Consider the following 20,743-nt stretch of genomic DNA (forward strand, 5'->3'; position numbering starts at 1 on the left):
CACATACTGAGAACATTTTCTACCTTAAGGTTTTCCACGCACTAGTGAAACACTGGGTTAAGTACATTAGTGTGGTAGGGGATTATAACAATTATAGCTTATATTACTCTCATAATTGTTTTCTCTTATGATGCACAATGAAAAGTCCCGTATTGACGTGAATGCACCTCATTTGGCTTTTATTTAATAAATTAAAAAGTTGATTTGCCAGTTTGGTATGCAAGAAGATAAACAATGCACTCAAAATGGGATTAAAAAAAAGAGCTGTTCCAAGTTTCTTTGAAGTATCAAAGTGAAACTAACCTTAATTGCATGATTGATTGGACAGTGTAAAGTGTTTTCTTTCTGTGCACTTCAAAGACTGTTTAAAGAAAATATGATCCTAAAATAACTGGTCGCATTTCTATTAATAGGATTTCATAGTGTTTGTTTAAATGCTGTTGGCATCAGTGATGCAAACATGCAGTGAGGTTGTGATGTTCTAATAATACCGTGTATGATGACATATTTCCATCATCATATCCTCCCCAATTTATAAACTTTGTAAAAACTATTTTTTTAGTTTTTGGAAAACCATTTCAGATAAGCCATATATAATAAAATCTTTATTTGTTGGACTTGTGCAAACTTTCCTTGTACAAATGGAATAACCAAAGGTCAATAAAGTGCAATACTGGTGCTAGCTAAATGATTGTTTTTACTTACTCCAAATATTTTGTACATTTAGTCAGAAACACGCTCCACATGGCTTATTTATTAGGCCAAATACTTGAAATCAGATAATGCATGTTTTTTTGTCCACGATCCTCTCTTTAAAGTAAACTAACATGGGTTCTTGGTGTAAGCAAGTTTATTTGCAAAGTCGTTTTACATTTCATGACCTTGGTTACTGACATTTGCTCATGGGTAGCCATTTGCTCATGTTACTTGTACTTTATTTAAGTAGTTTTATTTGTGGATAGGTATTTACTTACAACATTCTACAACAAGTATCTGTACTTTCTACTTCACTACGTTTGTGCATGGCATTGCATTACATAACCACAATGGTGCGTAGTATTTGAAGCGGTAATATCACCACCTGCTGACTATTACACATAATTGCATGCTTTGCCTTCTCTTCGTAAAACGCTCAATCAAGTGTAGCAAGTGTTTGAGTTCATAATCTGGCAATGAAAAGAGCATGTCCGTGGGTTGCTAGTCATAACATTATTTTGGCACTTTTATGTTTTATTCCTTGGGTCTGCAGTAACATGTACTGTATGTAGTTACTCGAAAAGGAAGATTAAAACTTTCATCCTTACATTATGTTTATGTAATTGTAAAAAGGTGAAGGTATCGGTCATGGAATGTAAATATTTAGTTATTCATATAGAAGGTTGAGTAGTAAAAGCTAAAAAATAAAATAAAATTATCACATTTCTGTTGTTCTTAGTACTTTCAGAAAGTCATCCCTCATCAGTTGGACAGCGGACCAGACAAAGTAATCCAGGTCGCCTATCAGGTCAAGTACAATGCCAAGAAGATGAAAAAGTGAGTGTTCTTCAAATATGATTTTGCTGAACTGTTGTAGCTGTAATTGGGTTGTTTTTGAATGTGTATAAATAATCTGTCTGTAGGTTAGAGAAGGAGTACACTACTATAAAAACCAAGGAAATGGAGGAGCAGGTGGAGATAAAGGTGAGACTACAGCAGTGTTCTAGGAGATGCAAAACATTTGCTTTTGAATGCAGTTTATATATATATATATATATATATATATATATATATATATAATTTTACTGATCTGTTCAAGCACAAATAATGTCACAGTGTCATAAAAAGTAATACTTGTACATTTGTTTTATGGGTTCACTACTACTACTTTTTTTTTCCCCTTTTTTCTTCATCAAAAGTAGTTCCCTCAGTATGTGGACTTTACAGCAAAACCCCACGAATGCCAAAGATAGTGTAAAAAAGAAATCACAAAAAACGTTTGGAAACTACTGATGAAAAGATCTAGAATATTTAGGAAGTGGTTTCGGAAAAGTATTATTCTTATTATCATAAAAAATGACTCCAGGGTGGAAATGATAAATTCAGCCTACATGGAAAGGTTGTGATTTGGTTTCTTAGAAACAGCCTTGGCTAAAAAATGTCATTCCGCCCCCCTTTCTTTATACAGAAAATAGAATCCGCTTGGTTCTGGGTGCTTGGTTACGTTTGTTGGTTTCTCGACTCATAAGTTTTTCTCTTTTTGCAGAGACTTCGAACAGAGAACAGGCTGCTGAAGCAGAGGATAGACACTCTGGAGAAAGTGAGTGACAGCTACTGTACAAGCTTAATGAAACTGGGGCCGAGCCAGACTCTGCCCATCAAACCGTTGGTCACATTGTCATGATTACGATCGCCATCATGATCGCTTCCCACATGACCTCATCTCTCACTTATGACTCATGAGTCATGCTGACGTCGCATGAGCTCACATGTACTAACTTGGCTGTGTATTTGCGAATAACCGTAGCTACTGACTGACCTAGCGTGATCTGTTGAGACAAGCTAACGTGTATAACAGTGAAAGATTGGGCTTTTGGGATGTGCTAACTGTGTTGCGTGAAACAGATAAGACTAATCTGTGTGTATCACTAACTGGACGGCTGCACAGGAACCCTGGCGGGTTATGTACAAACTAGTGTACGAAACAGTTTTTGAATAGAGCATTCACTCGCACTGTCGGATGCCGGGTCAGTGGCTGCTTGAGACTTGTCCGTTCTGCCACGCATGATGCAAATGGCAAAGACTGGTTAGTTAATGCTGGTCTATAAGTAACCATCAACAATAACAAAAAAAATAAAATCGCCTAATCTCCCCGTCCTTTCCTTCGAATGTCCTGCATGACATGGTTGTTAATCCATGTACTGACCGAAACTACAACAAGGATTTCCCAGTACTTATTTTTAATCCCCTGGATAGATAAAGCGTTTATAAAAGAGCATGGCTCTCACCGTGCATATCTAACATCCACTGCTTCTTGCTGCTTCTTTTCTGCCTGCACTGGTTCCAGCCTCACACTCGAGGTTGCCATAGGATCACAGTTTGTCTTTGTCACATCTATCATGCTTTCACACTCATATCATTATACCCACACTGTTGTTTTTCTACCCTGTCTTACTCAAACTGGAATGGAATGGGCTCCAGTGTCGCCCACATATTTGTTTTATTAAAATACGCTCTTTAATCTGAAACAATCTGAAACATGGGGTGGAAAAAAAACAGTTGTCTGTCTAAAGTTACCTTTTTTTTTTTTTTTACTTGTTGTAATATCCTTTGGTCTTTCTCTTTCTATGCATTTCTTTATGGATTTTCTCTTCGTAGGAAAGTGCTTCCTTGGCAGATAGATTGATCCAGGTATAACCTACACTCCTCTCACCTCTGGCACTCTTCTCTCCTTCTGCCTTGTGTTTTTAAAGGAAAGAAATCAGTTTTAGCCTTTATATTTTTAAACCATTCCACTTACTTGGACAACTGTTGGGAACTGATTGTTTGTCGAACTTTTCCAACACCCTAGTCAACAGAGTATAACAAAAGTCCGAGTAAATGGAATGATATCTTGAGGAGTTCCCTATGCATACACTCTTCTCTTTATTTCTTTTGGCTTTGCATGTTCGCAATAAATTTCTGTGAAATTAATCAAATGATATGCGCTTATACTTTGACAATTGAAAACATTCTAATTTGGTGACTGATAAAACCAGCTTACTTGACAAACATAAGGCCATAGATTTGTTAAATCAACTCGAGGAAAAAAAAAATCACCTTTGCAAAAAAGTTGCTAACAGCATGCTGATACTCCAGAATAATTTTTCCGCCATGCAACTTAATAACTTCCCCAAAACTAGCTACTTGCTTCACCCCGTCTGTTGTCCCCGATCGGTCGCGTCAGGGTCAGGTGACGCGAGCCCAGGAGGCAGAGGAGAATTATCTGATCAAGCGGGAGCTGGCCACTGTGAAACAGCAGAACGAGGAGACCAGCGCGCAGCTCGAGCAGGCCCAAAGCAGCATCAGGCAGCTCAAACAACAGCAGCAGCCTGCGGTAAGGACAGTGCACAGACAGCGCCCCCTCCTGGATGTGCCTGAGCCGGCTGCTCAGAGAAAGAGAGGATATACTGTACAATGGCGAAAACATTCAGAGAACATCCTGAGTGCAGTCTTAGCCGAATCAGGCATTGCCAGCCAGTTGTAGTGATTAGGAGATATAATTTGAGCAGCTCGGCTACTCGGCTAATAGCTTCAGAAAAATTTATAAGCTAAGAGAATACACTGTTGTCGTGAGCTATTGGGATTCACTAACCGTTATGTGTTTTTGCAGAATAATATCTCATCATTTATTTAAATAACTTAGTCATACATGCTGCTGTTGAAGTTCTGTTCTTGTGATTTTAGAGCCTTGGGAATAGGAGTAAAGCACGCATCTCTTCTGCATAAGGAGTTAGACTCTCGGTTCTTAATCAGTCCCTGAGTGTTGCTTTTTTCACTCACAGCTGAATGCAGCCATGGATTTGATTGAGATGGTTATTGTTACATCATCACGCAGTCGTGTGCAAATTCAGTATTTTAAAAGTAAAACTCTCTTATATAGCCATGGGCTGTCCATCTCTGTGCCTGTAGAAGCCGAGTCCCCGCTACACAGAGGAGTCCATCCTGCAGTTGGAGACGGAGCTGGTCCAGGCTCGGCTCAAAGAGGCCGAGTCTCAGTGCGCCCTCAAAGAGATGCAGGACAAGATTCTCGACATTGAGAAGGTGGGTTCATTTCCCTTACCACAAAACTGGTTCACTGTCGAGACGAGCTCTATGCATTTTCCGGAAACGTGTTTTAAATTGAGCTACTGTATATGTGTGTGCTACAGAGGAACGCGTCACTGCCTGATGAGAGTAACGTGGTGCGTCTTCAGGAGGAGCTGATCGCTGTAAAGATAAGGGAGGCTGAGGCCCTGACAGGCCTCAAAGAGCTGAGACAGCAAGTACGAGATCTGGAGGAGCATTGGCAGGTATATACACGCATTTGTTGATACTTTTTTTCTTAAAGGAAGAAAACTGTGGACACTGATAAAAAATTATTAAATGAATGTATTAATAAATTATAATATAAAGGGCATTAACTATTGAAATCAGGCGTGGTTTTGAATTGTGATTCAACAGAAGAATAAAAAAACAAACTACAGGTAGTCCTTGACTTATCAGAGTTCTGTTCCAGGCGCATGTTTGTAAGTACGACTTGTTCGTAAGTCCGACAAAGTGAGTCTTATACACCTTTGACACGAATAAACAAAGTACGTTTTGTCTCAAAGCTGTTTTCCACTGTATTGGACTGTAAACTCAGTTTTGCTGAGCATTTTCTGAAGGATTAGTCACGATCAGGACAGCTTTACAGGACAGACATTTTCTATCATTGTGCTCCTGATTTGATTTACTGAAACCGGTGAGGCTGACTCATTTCTCCTACATTTACTTACACACTAACAATATTGTATGTAATAGTAAATATTGGGATCTGATGCACTGCAGTGTCTATTTTTTTTTTTTTTTTTTGCACAATACACTTGAGCTACTTCGACCGTTCGTATCTACGGAAATTCATAACTCGGATGTCCGTAGTGCATCCCAGGTGGTTTCTGTCTTGTAATCAGTTAGTCAGAGTATTTAAATGGTGAAAATTAGTTACTCTTCTGTTTGGTATTATGTGTAACATGGACCAAAGAGCCAAGGGCAACTTCCAAAGAGAATCAAGCATCACCATCCGTTGCTGTTTGAGCAAAAGTGGGCTTAATGGAAGACGACCCAGGAGAGAAGTCCAGTGTTAAAAGCAAACCATTAAAAAGCCTAACTGGGGATAATTAGACAAAACTGGATCTTTTTTTGCCGACTCGCATCAGCTGTATGTTCACAGATCCAAAAAATAAAGCCATCCAAAGAAAAGAACCCTACTGTACCCACTGTGAAACACTGAGGAGGCTCGGTTATTCTTCTCATTTTAAATGAAATCTTAAGACTATCAATTCATCCGAAGCCAAACCTACTGCCTGGTGTGAGAAAGCAAGCTCTCTGTCGCAGGTCATGGGTCCACCAACAGGATAGTTCCCCAAAACACACAGCTACTGTAAAAACACCAAGAATGATTAAGAACAAAACGCTGGACTATTCTGAAATAGCCTTCCATGAGCCCTGATCTAAATTCTGTCGAACATTTATGGAAAAAGCTGAAACATGCAGAGAGAGAGAAAAAAAAAAGAGACATCTAAAGCAGTTTGCTCATAACGAGTGGGCCAAAATACCGCTTCGACAGGTGTGGATGTCTTGAGAGCTACAGAAATCACTCGATTGCAGTGATCGTCCCAGGCAAATATTAGGTTGAAGGTCTCTTTACTTAATTTGTCCAGGCTAGTTTACAGATTGATTCAGACTATACGAGTACACAATAAATATGAAGAATATTCATAAAAATGACGAATGATATCGTTATTCATTAGCGCCTGCCAAAGATGGGCGTATACACAGGATCAGCCTTATCCGTGTTCAATTATTTCAATGTTTTTCTTTCTTTAATGAAAGTATACTAACAAATTTGCCCAGATTTGTGCGTACACACAAACACCTTCTTTCAAATGAGTCTAGACAGTCATGTTTCCATTCATACAGAAGTATATGGGGAGCATGCTCCAGTTATGTCTAGTTTAATTTATTATGTTTTTTTTTCGAACAGTGCAACTTCTTTTCCATTTCAGCCACACCGGCTTAAATAAAAATTTGAAATGTGCATAAACGCAGCTTTTTCTCCCGAAGTCCAAAAACATGCAGATTAGGCTAATTGACGTTCCCAAAATTGACCCTATGATGGATCGGGTGATCCCGTCCTCATGCCCCAAGTCTCCTGGGATAGGCTCCGGCCCCCCACAACCCTGTATACGGGATAAAGCAGTATAGATGATGAGTGAGTGATTGAGAAACACAGCTAAGTGGCTACTGATTCAAAGGCTGTTGTTTGGAGAAATCCTTTTTGACCGAGTGTTTTCTTCTGCAGAGACACTTGGCACGCACAGCTGGCCGCTGGAAGGACAGTCCACGGAAGAACTCTGTAAACGAACTTCAGGATGAGCTAATGAGTGTGAGACTACGAGAGGCAGAGGTCCAGGCTGAGCTCCGTGAGACCAGGCAGAGACTGCTGGAACTGGAGACACAGGTGTCTTTCTCTTAACAAAGTTTGTCGTCATTTGTCTCATCATAGAGATCTTATTACTGCTGCGCAATAGTAAAAATAATAATGGCATAAATTCTGTTGATCGTTCTCAGCAGCACAGTGTTACAGTGACTTGTGAAGAGAGAATATTAAATCTCTTTTATGACGTGTATTTTGTGTGTTAAATGACTGAGTGCGGAGGATGGAGCAGGCAGGCTAACTGGATGTGGTGATATTCAAACTGATGGGCATTTCATTACACATCTCTGCACACATTTTGCCTCATATACAGTTATAGCTGAATAATTGTATTATTTAGTTGCCAAGTTTTCTGAGTTGAGTTTTATGGGTTATAAGGGGCACAACAAACATGCTTGTGTAGGTCAGATTATTTCAGCAATGGATAGAATGGCCACTAGAGGGCGACCAAAGTCAATCTTAAACTGAGAAGAGACCAGCCCAACCTTTCCATCATTAAAACCTGTCTTCTTTATCACAGTTTTACTTGATGTAGGCAAAACATTTCAATTTATAATTCAATTTGTGTATTTTTAGACATGGTCTATAATGGATTTATAAAGTTCATAACGGGAGTCTTGGAGCTCTTGTTTGAGTCTTAGGTACATAATTATATGCATTCCCAGTTCATGTTCTGCTTGATCATATGTGGGTACCAGAAAATCTTTGAGGAAAGTTAACAAAATATGCAAAAAGTTATATAAAATTTAATAGATAATTCATAACTGGAACTATTTTTTAATCGTATTGCTCCAGTTCTGGAAACTTATATTACAACAGCATATAAGAGCAGCCTTAAGGTTTTATGTCTGTCTCATGCTATAACATCTGTCAGCATACTGGGTGTAATTTTTCTTTTAGATTTGCTTTATATTGCTGTCTTAAGAAAAGCCTCGACGGTTAGACTTAGGCTTTTAGACTTGGACTAGAATTGTAAATCCTTATAGTAAAATGTACAGACAGATCATAACTGATATAAGCTTTATTATGCTGGAGATGCAATACTGTATAGATTAAAAAAAAGCCGTACTCTTCTAACTTGAGAAATTAAATCACGCATGCTGCAGAGTTTCGTTTTCATTTTTTTCTTTTTAGAATAGATCAGGAAGAGATTTGAAGTCACTTTGATATTTATATGTAGATTAACGTTGTGTTTTTTTCCAGGAATTATTATTGTATTTCTAATACTGGGTACATGTTATGATTACTAATATTAAATTGAATCATTTTTACTAATCCTGGTTTGTAGTCACTTCTGCATTTTTACTAGTTTTGTAAAATATGCCAGTGTGTGCATGCAGTGATCTAGTAAATGGCATGTTATTGTGCTTCTCTATCTGGTGATTCATTTTTTCCTGTTGCAGAAGAAGGTGGCAAGTTTTTCTCTATGTTTAGGCAGTGACGTTACCTGGTTTTCAGTCCGGGTAGATAAACTGAAATAACTTTTGTCTGGTGAGGGGAGTTGACACCCCTGTCAGAATGCTTCTTATTTATTATTATTATATTTTTTGTAGAAATATATTTTCTAAATCATCATAAACTAATAAATTTCTTTCAAGTAATCGTGGCAGAATCGGTCCAAGAAGGGTTTTAGGTATTAGAATTAACGTCTAGTATTAACAAGGGAAGCAACAACAAAATGACACATGAATAACAACCAGTTAGGTGCATGTTGAAATCTCTTTAGAAAAAACACAAATCAAAATTGCTGCCATCTCATGGCGCTGACAGTTCTCAGACTTTCTCATCATTCGTTACTGCTCTGTGTCCTAAGAGCTTTCTCCATCATGGTTCACAAGGTTAATATTTAAAGTGTTGCACTGCATCTAAGCACCATCTTCAAACCTTCGCCCTTTTTTTTTTTTCTCTTCCCTTCGTGAATAAAGTCTTGATGGGGAAAGCAAGTGAAACACATTAAAGTCAAACTTTTTGTTTTTGTTTACCTACAGAACCAAATCCATAGCAACCAGTTGCGACGAGCTGAGCAAGAGAGCCGCAGTTTGCATGATCGTTTGCAGATTTTGAGCACACAGAATAAACTGTTGCACTCAGAGCTGCAGGAGTCCAAACGCAAGCAGGCAGAGATTGAGTGTAAGGTAAGGACGGCAACCTTCAGGTTTGATCCTTCACACCATCTCGGGAGTGTGGAAGTCTTGTAGTGTGATATCGAGAGAAAAAAAAAAAAAAAAAAAAGCTTAACGGCTTGAATCTTGAAATGTTTTCCTGTAACACTTGAACCCAGTCATCAGACTGTGTATCTGCACATTTTGCAAAAGTCATGCGATTTCACCATTTGTGTTAACGATCTTATCCACGGTCACAATCAGCAAATCCAGTCATGTAAAGAGGAACTAGTGGGTTCTGTTTTCAACTTCTGTACCAGATAGATAATCCCCCTCCTTCTCTCACACGCTCCCCTTCTCTCTGTGTCTAGCAGAATAAAGAAGAGGTGATGGCAGTGAGATTAAGAGAGGCCGATAACATGGCTGCCATGGCTGAACTCCAGCAGCAGATCTCCGAGTTGGAGATTCAGGTAAAAACTTAGTATTGAGGCTCCTCTCTTATTGGAATAAAGCACGACCGTGCATGCTGTTCTAGGAAAGTAATCAGCGAAATGCTGCTGTGATGTGTTGCAATCTGTCGTGAAGTAGAGTTGAAAGATTATGTTTCCTGACGGTATTTCCTGAAAGGTTTTATTCCTCTTATATATACCTCACGCGTTTTTAGTGATACATATTGTACATTTATTAATAAACAGCACAAACAACAATTTAATCCTTTATTGTTAAATAATCGCAGAGTCCATGAGATAATTTAGTTCTAGTGATCCACCTTCCTCATCATTCATTCACCCCCAAAATCAGGAGTTACCCCCATTAGAATCCTGTAAGAATACCTAGGAAACCCTTTTAACAGTGATTAAACAATAATATATTAGGTGCTCATAAATATCAAGTCGAGCCAAGTCAAGTAGGCCTTTTTTGTCATTTCGACCATATACAGTTCAGTACACAGTGAAACAAAACAACATTTCTCCAGTGTAACAACACTGACTCGTTAAGGCCAAACTATCTAAGAATTATACAAAAAAAAGCAAAAGAAAACAAAAAGTGCATGTGCAAGTGTGCAAACAAGAGCATATACATTTAAATCTGTGATTTTGATTTTATGAGGATAATATTGTCAGTGCTGCCGTTTTAGAAAATTAATCATCAGTTCTGATAAATTAAAATCAAGGATTTTATTTTTTGGTGGTCACCAAAATGATATTTTTATTTTTTATTAAATAATGACAATCAAGATTATAGAATAGGAACCAGTTGTTATTTAATGCAATGGAATTACTACAGAGCAATCAGTATTTATTATGAAGTCCTGAAACCTGCTGGATCCGGCTGGGCACAGAGTCATAAAGACTTCTCTCGGCTGTCACTTGCTGCATCATGTCTGCTTAATTGCTTCCTGAAGATTGTGTACAGAAGACAGTTTCCTGACTGATAATGCCTTCTTTACCATTGCCTACAAGTTTTCTCTTGGGTTTAGGTCTGGAGATGACCCTGGCCATGGCTCCAGAAGCTGAAAACCAGGTTCTTAAGTTAATTAACTCTTCAGTCAGATAGACTAGAACTGATGAGTTTTGTGCACAGGGAGAAATATAATACATGGCGTACAGTATGCTGTCTTAATACTTTTGGTCACCACCATGTACTCAAGCCTTACTTTTTATAATTTAGACAATAACCCTTGTGTTGGGGTGAAAGATGGCTTGTATTGCATTGTAGTAAGCTTATTTTTCCTAAGTGCACACAAATGTTACTGTGATTTTTTTTGCATTCACTTCCCTTTGTCTGTTTGGAAAAAATCTGAAATCTGTGCACACATCTCTACACAAACTGTCAACACAGTTCTCAGTGTTTTGCATGCGCTTTCTGTTTGCTGGGTTGTAGGAAACCATGGGTAAATCCTGCTGTAGAATTTAGCTTTAACAGATAAGCGACAAAAGTGACACTATTGAGTAAGAGAGCTTTTACATGATTGTTTACCAACATAAGGATGTAAAGAGGATTAATGTTATCCCTTAAATTTCAATTTTATTATAATTTTTTTAAATTGTAGAATTATAGTTGAACTGTAGTAATCTTGTACTGTGGCATAGCCGGTCATATTTCTTGTTCAAAGTTGCAATTCCAACAATTCTTTAAATTGTTCTGGACATGCAGTGATCTTCTGTAAATGCCTAATATCTTCCATGCCTCTCTCAACAGTTAGTATATTACATGTTATAGAGAAGACATTGATTTTTCTGATGGACTTGTAAGTTCATCATTGCCGCTTTACCAGTCAAGCCGTAACGCTTTGGGTTTCCGGGAAATCGTAGCCACTGACATCACGGGGGAAACGTGCATATAATAAGAAGCCATGAACACATGCTTTGTGTAAAGTGGGAAGTCATGACGAAATCATTAGATCATTTTAATAATAAGCGTGTAGTGTAACTCAAACCAAAAAAATTTAGCTGTCCCCTACATCGCTATTTAAAGGAACCATCTCTAAACATTCAAATTAATAGCATCACTTACTGATTATAGTAGTTAGATGTTGGTAATTCTGTCATTAGTGCATGTCTACAAGTTATTTCCAAACTGATCCTTGACCTGGGTCGTGAGAAACTTGCTACTGAAATCCTGAAACTTGCACTGTGCAATGGTTTGTTTTTTTTCCTCTCAGTTTTGTTGGCCGCAATATGGTAATGTCGGTTAACATGGGAACATATTCTCAATATTATACAGATGTGGCTTTTGGTTTGGGACGGTAGCAGCCAGTGGCCTGTTATTCATGTCAGCTAACTGAGCACAGACTGCTGATGTGCCCAGAATCTAGTTTTACTTTTGCGGTGAGATGGTATAGTTACAGTAAAATAGTGGTAAAGGAGGAATAGAGATGACAATTACCAGCCACTTACAAAGAGTTCTTGTAAGCATCTGTTCACATTGCTTTTGTTATTATTATTATTATTTTTTTTACAAAGGAGCACAAGTATTTTACATTTTTACACTCAATCTCTTCTGCCATTATGATCTGGCAGGACATAGTATCATTATTAGTCAAAAATCTGGTGAGAAAGAGTGACAACGTACGGTTATTTTCTTTTCTTGTGTCCCCACATCACAGTAGGAAAATTAGTTCTTTTGCAAGCGTTCATACTAATGTTTTAAGGGCTGGATGTGTGCATGGTTGCTCCGAGGCAGGTTTGCTCTGAAAGCTGACTGCCATCCTGTTTCAGAACTGTTTCAGAGATGTAGCTCTGTGGTTTTGGTTAGCCACAGTTTTATGCACTCACAGTTGTGGGGATAAGCCTTTGGTTTACCCAATCTGGTAAATTTACTAGCAGGCCTGGTGCAGAGCTTTTGGATTTATTAGAAAAGTGAAAGAGAGCGATAAAGAGGGTCTAAGTGTGAGACGTCTTCTGTCGCTACGCTGTAATATTATCTATTAAAGTACTCCCATGTTTGATGCCATAGATTCATGAGGTGCTGAGAAGGGATTAAACACGTAAGGTTATTAAGAGTCAAGTCAGATGAGGTGTAGTGATTTCAGTGTTTGTGAGGTTTGCTTACTGATGCACACCCTAAGACTCGGAGTTACTGATCAGAAGGTTGAAGGTTCAGATCTCAGCGCTGCCAAGCTGCCGCTGTTGTTGAACCTTAAAGCAAGGATCTCAACCCCACCCTGGTCCAGGGGCACTGTAACACGGCCAAACCTGCACTCTGACCCACAGTATGCAAATAAACAAACAAAAAAATTCACTGTGATGTTGTCTATATGTGACAAAAGCTTCTTGTGCTTCTTCTAAGGCAACATGTTCTTTAAGGGTTGAAGCCACAAGACTCGTTCAGCTCATTCTCTTACCATTTCACCCACATTTAGGCCACATATACCACCAGTGGAAAATACTACAGACTGAATTTGTCTGTGCAGAGTTTGAGTCACCTCAGAGGTTTCACTCTGGAAAGATTAGCTTCAGACATGTCTGTCTGGCACCAGTACACCAACTCAACATGGGACAGGTAGTCTTATAGGTGTTCTAGAAATCTCTTAACGTAGTACGTGAACTGTGTCTGCTTACGCTGGTTTGGTTTAATTTCAGTATTATTCATTTCGAAGCTACGTCTTTACAGAAAGAAGAAAAAAAAAAAGCAAATCTAAAAACACGTGAACAAAACCTTTCTTAGTCAGTGTTCGACAACGTCAACCAAAAGCAGAGTCGCTGCTGGCGTGTCATTTTAGCATACGCATCACGCTGCTGCCTGAAAATAACACTTTTTTTTTGCACCTCTGTTGCTGTAGGGTAAAGTTGTTGCTTTTGCATGGCCGTTCTGAGACCACAGCTTAGCTATCTTCATTACCATATGCGAAACCACTTCCTATCAGGCTCAGATACTCACTGAGCTGGAATCAAAGCTGACTTTGTACTTTGCTGTTTTGCGTGCACTTGTTTAAACATAAGACAGAGATTTAACAGCACATTGTGGATTAAATATAGAGATAAACTATGGGTAGGACAGTTCGATGTCCAGAGAGCGGGACCGCAGTATAAAGCTACTCTTTTCTGAATGTTTCAAAAGAAGCACCGTTGCATACACACGTACTTGCAATAAACAGGTACGCAGCGTGCCTTATTGGGATGGCCCTTAAAGGTGTTGCGTGTTTCTATAGCAGCAAAAGAGACTCAGAGCAACAGTACTTTACACTGGGTTTTCCCCATATCTAAATAAACTTATCAGAAAGTACCACGGCTGGTGCCAGGTAAAGCAAGATCAAAGTCTTTCTCAGAAGTAATATTTTAACGAAACAGCTGGCTTTGCCTTTGTGCAAATTAAATTGCAGCGATATAGGGTGTGTGTTGTACGTTCATCACCAGACAGGAAATAAGCGAGAAAAAAAATGGGATTTACCAAGCGAGCCACAAATGCGTCATTAAGAGAAAGACATAAATCTGGTAATGTTAAATGTTAGCGTTAAAGCATTAATAGTAATGATGAGTTCTGTATAAACTTGACTCATTTTTGAGTCAGTGCCTCAGTTATCATCTTCCTCAATAGACCGTCCTCATCCTCGTCCTCTGCCCCTGAATTGGCCGACAGAGACTTTATAGAAAAGTGGTTTTAAAAGTTTTATGGCCATGTACATATTCAAATTAAATGTCATAGACCCATCAATTTATTCTGTAAAGGAGTGCCATAATATTCTGATTGTTTATTGGTGCCAAGGAGCTGTCTATTCCTTTTCTAACTTTTGACTGCCAGAAATTATTAGGCCTTATTATGATATAATAACATATATATTTATTAGTTTTTTTTTAATTTTTTTACGTTAATGAGGTTTGGTTTAAACTTGTTCAATTTAACAAACCAGTCAAACAGAATTACATCTGTAAGAACCCAATAATAAATATAAGAATTTAATGTTAATGATGAGATTAGTAACTACAGCACTGGCAAAAAAAAAAAAAAAAAAATCACAGAACTCTTCGCTATGACTCACCACACCCTACTGTGAGAACCACTGCTTTGGAGAATATATTATCTGACCAAATCTTGCATGCATTATCTGATAAATAACCAGGGGTTTTCTATAGTGAATATCTGATTGTTCTCTTTCACTCTGCACAACTACAAAATAAAACTTTGCAATTTGAATTCGATAAAAGCAGGATAGTAAAAATATTCTTGTCTAAAAGGAAAAAAGTGTGTTACTGTGCCAGACCAACCATGGAAATCAAAACTCATAGATGGGTCATAATGAGGCAGACTGAGATAGCTAATGAGAAAGAGACACAGTCGCATGTCACGATAAAACTGTATTATCGCAATAAGTTTCCACGGCCAGCGTGGGAATAATACAATGCTTTCAGCTTCAGTCTTGAAACTTATAACAGTTTGTTTTTAGCTAAATAAGAGGCTGGCTATCGTGGGCGATCTTCATACATTTTATCAATGCTCTTCTCAGAAATGTAGATCGCTGTCCTGCAAGAAAACACATGGAACCTTTATTCTTATTCACACGTACGAGGGGCGTTTAAGTCAAAACGGGACTTGTGAAGAAGGTTCTTGTGAAATGAAGTGTAAAACCAAAAAGACCTGAATAACAGTGTAGCGATGTGACTCTTAGCTGCAGTTAAATATTGGCAAGGCTGTACATCCGTGAACGAAAAATCCCGGCCAAGGTGGCTCAAAGCCCACCGCAGTCGTTCCCGTGAACATTCAAAATTTCGCAAATCAGAAGTCTCTGTATTGAGCATATTAATTTAGCATTATACGCATGTCTAAAATTATTTTCATTGTGAAAGTATACAGCTCACAGGATGGGGGTGCAGGTTAAAATCTTATAATTGAGGGGTTAACCGCTAGCGACGCAGCGGTTAACCCTCAATTATGAGATTATAACCCACAATTTCCCTACTCATAAGAAAAAAACGGTAAAAAATCATTGCAAAGTGTCCTTTGCTTCATTAATAAATAATTGTTTATATCAAATTTTTTTAAATAATCGTTGTTCAACCCTTCAGTTTGGCAAAACTATAGAAATAGCTGTGGGTGGGTCTCGAAATGCATAACTTGTGATTTCAAATGATTTTAAAATGTCTATGTAGTGTAAAATAGAACAATATAGAGTTTATTATCACTGGTTCCCTTTTTAACATGCGGATATATTTACATATATTGAAACATAACATGAACATCACATTGACACTGAAAGGTGATGAGGCAGTTACATTAAACATTGTGTGAATTTCATTTAAAAAGGTTAGTTGAGGAGAACTTTAAAATATAAAGCCGTCTCACAGCAACACAGTCAGTAATTATCCACATTCTCTTCAGGTGTAAATACTTTCCCACTAACCCGACTCTCACATCCTTCACAAAATGGCCAGTGTCTTTCTCCCAGATTCTTGTGGCTGTTAAAAGTTAAATGTTCCCACATTTGCCGATTAATCATTGCACCCCAACTGCTGTGGTATAAATTAGTTTTCTTGAAATGTTCTTAAATGTGTTCAGTCAGAAAGTGTTGATTGCGTTTTTCTATCTTTAAATTTTGTTGCTTTTGTAGCTTTGTCTTTGTTGATTGTAATGCTCAGTATATTGCTGGCGCGTATGAGATCTGTGCACTTGTTCTCTGGTCAACTTAACCGCAAAAGAAATATGAAAATGACTAATGGAAAACATGTGGAATTTAAAAACCGTGAGTTGCGTCTGTGTGTCTGTGAGAATTTAACTGAATTCAACAAAACCATTTCTTGCTCTCAGACATGAATGGAAAATGAGTGAAAGCTGTAGTATGGCTGTTTCATTGTTTTTTTCATTCATGGATGATACTGCTTTTGTTTCAATATGTAACCCTAAGCGTTGGAATAGCACTTCTATTACTTACGCTTCCAGATTCGTCCCACAAAAATAGTGAAAATGGTTTGTTATGCTGGACGGAGCTTAACAGGTTGCTGTGACTCCAGCGGTGATGTAATAACACTTTGCAACTTGACGGTATTTTAAGAAGCAATCTTTTTGCTCTAATCTAGCCATTTTTGGCACTATGTGCTTTTATGTCTGAACATTGGCTTTCAGGTAACACAATAACAATGCAATGACTTTATTAAAGTATCAGGTTGAACCTCTCATGATTGTTACAGTTTGTTTTGGGGTGTGTGTGTGGGGGGGGGTTAACGTTTTTAACAACAGCCTCAAAGGTTGTATTTTTGGGGGGTGCTTAAGCGAGGAAGCCATTATTTAGAGCTGTTTGACGTCCCTGGCCACAGCCTGCCACCTGCTGACTTTACGCAGCTGAGTGTAAGGAAGTCTGCTAACTGCCTCTTCCTTATCATTGGCACCTGGGGGTGAGGGAGGCAAACCTCAAGAAAAACACAGATTCCTGGAACACTGGCGCTTCAGATCCCTCATCGTCTCCAGCCTATCAGAAGCCTGCAAACTCGGCTCTTAGTGCAGACCGCAGGAATAAAAAAAAAGATCTCTAATGCAGGGCTGTTTTTGTGTGCGTGTTGATTTGCTAGGTCTCACGCCCCTGCCTCAACTCTTTTGTTCTCCTCTTCCCCTTTTGACCCATTCCTTCTCTCTCTCTCTCGTTTTGTGTGGCAGAATATTGCAGTTCCTTCCAGTTTGTTTGCGAGGTTTTGCAGATGTGTGGAATGTAAACAGCACGTGTGGCAGTTTAACACCGCAGCTAGGCGTTTCCCCAAGGAATCAGGAGCTAAATAAACACGTTCAGCCTGCTGTCAGCACGACGCAGTAACGCTGTGCTAGCCGAGCTTTACTCTTTCTGTGTCTGCACTCCTACCTAGCTCATAAGTGAACATGCCACAGATTTTCACTTTTAGATGGAAAATGATTGTAAAACCTGGGGAGCTTCTTATAAAATGATGTAATCTCCTCTGCAAACCAGTCTCAAGATTAGAAAGCTGTGATCTGAAAAGGATTTGAGGCCTCAAATTGTAACGTGTTAAATCTGGAGTTCAGTGTTCTAGGTTATTAATTGTATTTTGTTACATTAAATTAATTTATAGTGTTGGTGAAGATAAAACAATAATGATTGTGACCAGAAAATATAACACATTTTGTGGTTAGTACAGTGAATGATTTTCAGTTAGATGACAGAACTGATCTTTTAACATTTGGTCTTCATTTTCCCCGCTGTTTTTTTTTTTTTTCTTTTTAAGCTCACATGAGTCTCTTAATGCATCATCAATTATACAGTGGTGACCAAAAGTGTTAGTGGGACAGCGGTGGCTCAGACAGTTAAAGCTGTAGATTACTGGGTTTCTGATCGGAAGGTCAGGGGTTCGAGCACCAGCACCACCAAGTTGCCACTGTTGAGCTCTTGAGCAAGGCCTTTAACCCTGTCTGTTCCATGGGCGGTGTATCCCTGGCTAACCATGACCTCTGACCCCAGCTTCCTAACTGGGAAAAATCATTTTATTTATTTTCATCATTTTATCATTTACATGTCAAAACCTTAATCATCTTAAGTATTAAGATAACACAAAACATTTGATTTCACTAATAATATTGAGCCTATCTGGCTAAAGAGTTTTGCTAATTAACTGAAGAGCTAGTGAAAATAGAATAGAACAAATGATAACAAATATAGCAAAATATATAGCAAAAAAAAGATTCTTCTTCTTAACTAATTTACTTAAGAAATTAGTGTAATTTAAACAACGAATCCCTCATTTATTTTAATACTTTTCGCCAGAATTAATTATGGTAAATTATTTAAAAATCATGCACGATGCTCTGTGAGCATTTCAGACGACAGCATAAAAGTATGAACACATCCCTGTAAAAGTGCACATTATACACTATATTGTAACTGATGCTTTTTGTTCTGTGACTAAAACAATGTCTGTTTTTCTCTGAATCTCATCTTCAGAAGGAAGAAGGCCGAGTACAGGGGCAGCTGAACAACACGGACTCCAGCCAGTACATCAGAGACCTCAAAGATCAGATAGCAGAGCTCAGACATGAGGTGAGGTGCAGATTACACTCAGCAAGCACTATACAAATATGGGAATTTATTAGAAGGATTTTTTTTATCATCATTTTTATAATTGTTGCACAGATTTAATTAGCGCTGTTAACGGAACATGCGTAACATTTTTGCTTTAAACTCTCCGTGACGTCTAAGGTAATACACTGCAGTAAACTGCTACCTCTTTTGTTTTTTTTTCGCTAACTGTTTGTGTGTTTTTGATCTGCCAGCGTCTTGGTGGTTTTGCTTTTTATTTTTTCCTGGGCTTTGCGAACACTTTGAACAAATTTCAGAGCTCCTCCAGCAGTGGTGTTTAGAAGTGTTAACTACGCCCTGCAAAATGCTGTTTCCTGCACTTTGGCAGTTAAAATTGCCCCGCACACGCCCCGCTGTTCGGTACTAGGCTTTTGTATGTACTTATTTGCATTTTGGCCTGAAAGAACATCATCTGGAACGATTTCAGTTCTTGTACTTAGTTTAAAAAAAAGTTCTGAGATTATTTAAGTAATTTAAACATCTTGATTTTTATATCTTTTAAGTTGATCCAAAAATCTGTGGCAATGATTTCACAACGATTTTATAATTCATTCTTTGCTAATCCAAGTAGGAGCCTAGCCTTTGGAGCTTTAAGTGATATTCATGGTGGGTATGCTCTGCAGGGGTATAAAATACTTTCTCCTAAAGATTGGATTTAAGTGATTAAATTCAAGGGACTAGTCAGATCGGATAATAATCACTATTCAACAACAATAAAATTAATTAATTAATTAATTAAACAAATTTGGACGTTCATTTGTCCTTTCTATATTTATTCTATAAAGTATACTTCTACACTGCTGCCCACGAAGCATCACAGGGGAGCTTTACATACTAAGCAAAGTGGTATCGCCCCCCTTCCACCCGGATGAGCTCAAAAACACCCACAACTGACACGTGCCACTGTGACAGACAGGAGAAAGAAAGTGTGCTATTCCTCTCGCTTAAAGCATGGCAGCTTAGAATTACCAGGATTTAAATTTTTACTTTTTTATGACTGTTTTTAGGATTCAAATTTTTACTTTTAAGGCTTAAAGTAAAAGGCCAACATTTTAACAAGAGCATTAAATAATTTGCAACTGGTCTTACAGGACCATCCATAATTATTTGCACCTCTTGTAAAGATCAGAAAAAAAGGTTCATTAAAATCCATCTTTTCCTGAAGTAGCTTCATCCCACACTGAGGAAAAACCTGTCCTTAAATTTAAATGAATTTGTTCATTGGCTTCAGAAATAATTATTATTAACTCAAACTTAATGTTCCACAATTATTGACACCCCCTGGAAATTATAATGAACACAACTGAATGCACCTTTCTCATTTAAATTGTTAATTTTAGAGTTAATTGGAGTGTGGAAGAACTTTCAAAGTGCATTCCATGACTTTCTAATTTAAGCGGATTTGGCTTGTGTGTCTTGTCATATTTGTACCCAAGTTAGTCATTCATCAACACTGGAAACAAGAAAGGAGAAACAAAACTAAGTAAGGGAAAATTCTTTTACCTTAAGTCAGGAAATGTTTAGAAAAAAAATATGTTGCTATAATTATATAACGATATTGCTTGAAAATGCTTGTTTTTACCGCTACGGCGATAATAAAAAAAAAAAGGAGGCCATCGACTGGAGGTGTTACTAACTTGCTTGGAAGAGGACCCAAGTTTTTATCCCCCAAAATAGTATAACAATTAATTTTTTTATTTTTTATGAATCACTGTTGGTAAACTACAAGAACAAGTCAAATTTTTGGGTTACCAAGTCTCCACAACCACAATCTCATGGTGACACCACCTCTCAGGTGACACCACCTCCCTGCCAACAGGTTCTTTGTAAGGTACAGTATGCCAGGCAAAAGACTTTTCTGTCAGCTCCAACAAAAATAAGCATTTTTCTGAATACATTTATTATAAATGTTTGATTTTTCAAAAAAAGTATTAC

The 20,743-nt window shown here is 38.0% G+C and overlaps 1 protein-coding gene across 7 annotated transcripts in view; it reads left to right on the forward strand.

Annotated features, from left to right (window-relative positions):
* The window catches only part of evi5b (ecotropic viral integration site 5b), a 67,174-nt gene that overhangs the window by 37,448 nt on the left and 8,983 nt on the right, over positions 1–20,743 (forward strand). For 4 of the 7 annotated variants that reach the window (XM_053498203.1, XM_053498202.1, XM_053498204.1 and 1 more), the window contains 11 exons: positions 1,436–1,533; positions 1,620–1,680; positions 2,243–2,296; positions 3,355–3,387; positions 3,923–4,072; positions 4,648–4,779; positions 4,887–5,027; positions 7,058–7,216; positions 9,181–9,327; positions 9,666–9,764; positions 18,674–18,769. In XM_053498203.1, coding sequence (XP_053354178.1) covers positions 1,436–1,533; positions 1,620–1,680; positions 2,243–2,296; positions 3,355–3,387; positions 3,923–4,072; positions 4,648–4,779; positions 4,887–5,027; positions 7,058–7,216; positions 9,181–9,327; positions 9,666–9,764; positions 18,674–18,769 — 1,170 coding nt within the window. The remainder of the gene's footprint in view (positions 1–1,435; positions 1,534–1,619; positions 1,681–2,242; positions 2,297–3,354; positions 3,388–3,922; positions 4,073–4,647; positions 4,780–4,886; positions 5,028–7,057; positions 7,217–9,180; positions 9,328–9,665; positions 9,765–18,673; positions 18,770–20,743) is intronic. The other 3 variants (XM_053498205.1, XM_053498208.1, XM_053498209.1) reach the window with 3 other exon arrangements.

This window comes from Clarias gariepinus, chromosome 6, assembly GCF_024256425.1.
Source record: "Clarias gariepinus isolate MV-2021 ecotype Netherlands chromosome 6, CGAR_prim_01v2, whole genome shotgun sequence".
In the NCBI taxonomy this organism is placed as follows: Eukaryota; Metazoa; Chordata; class Actinopteri; order Siluriformes; family Clariidae; genus Clarias; species Clarias gariepinus.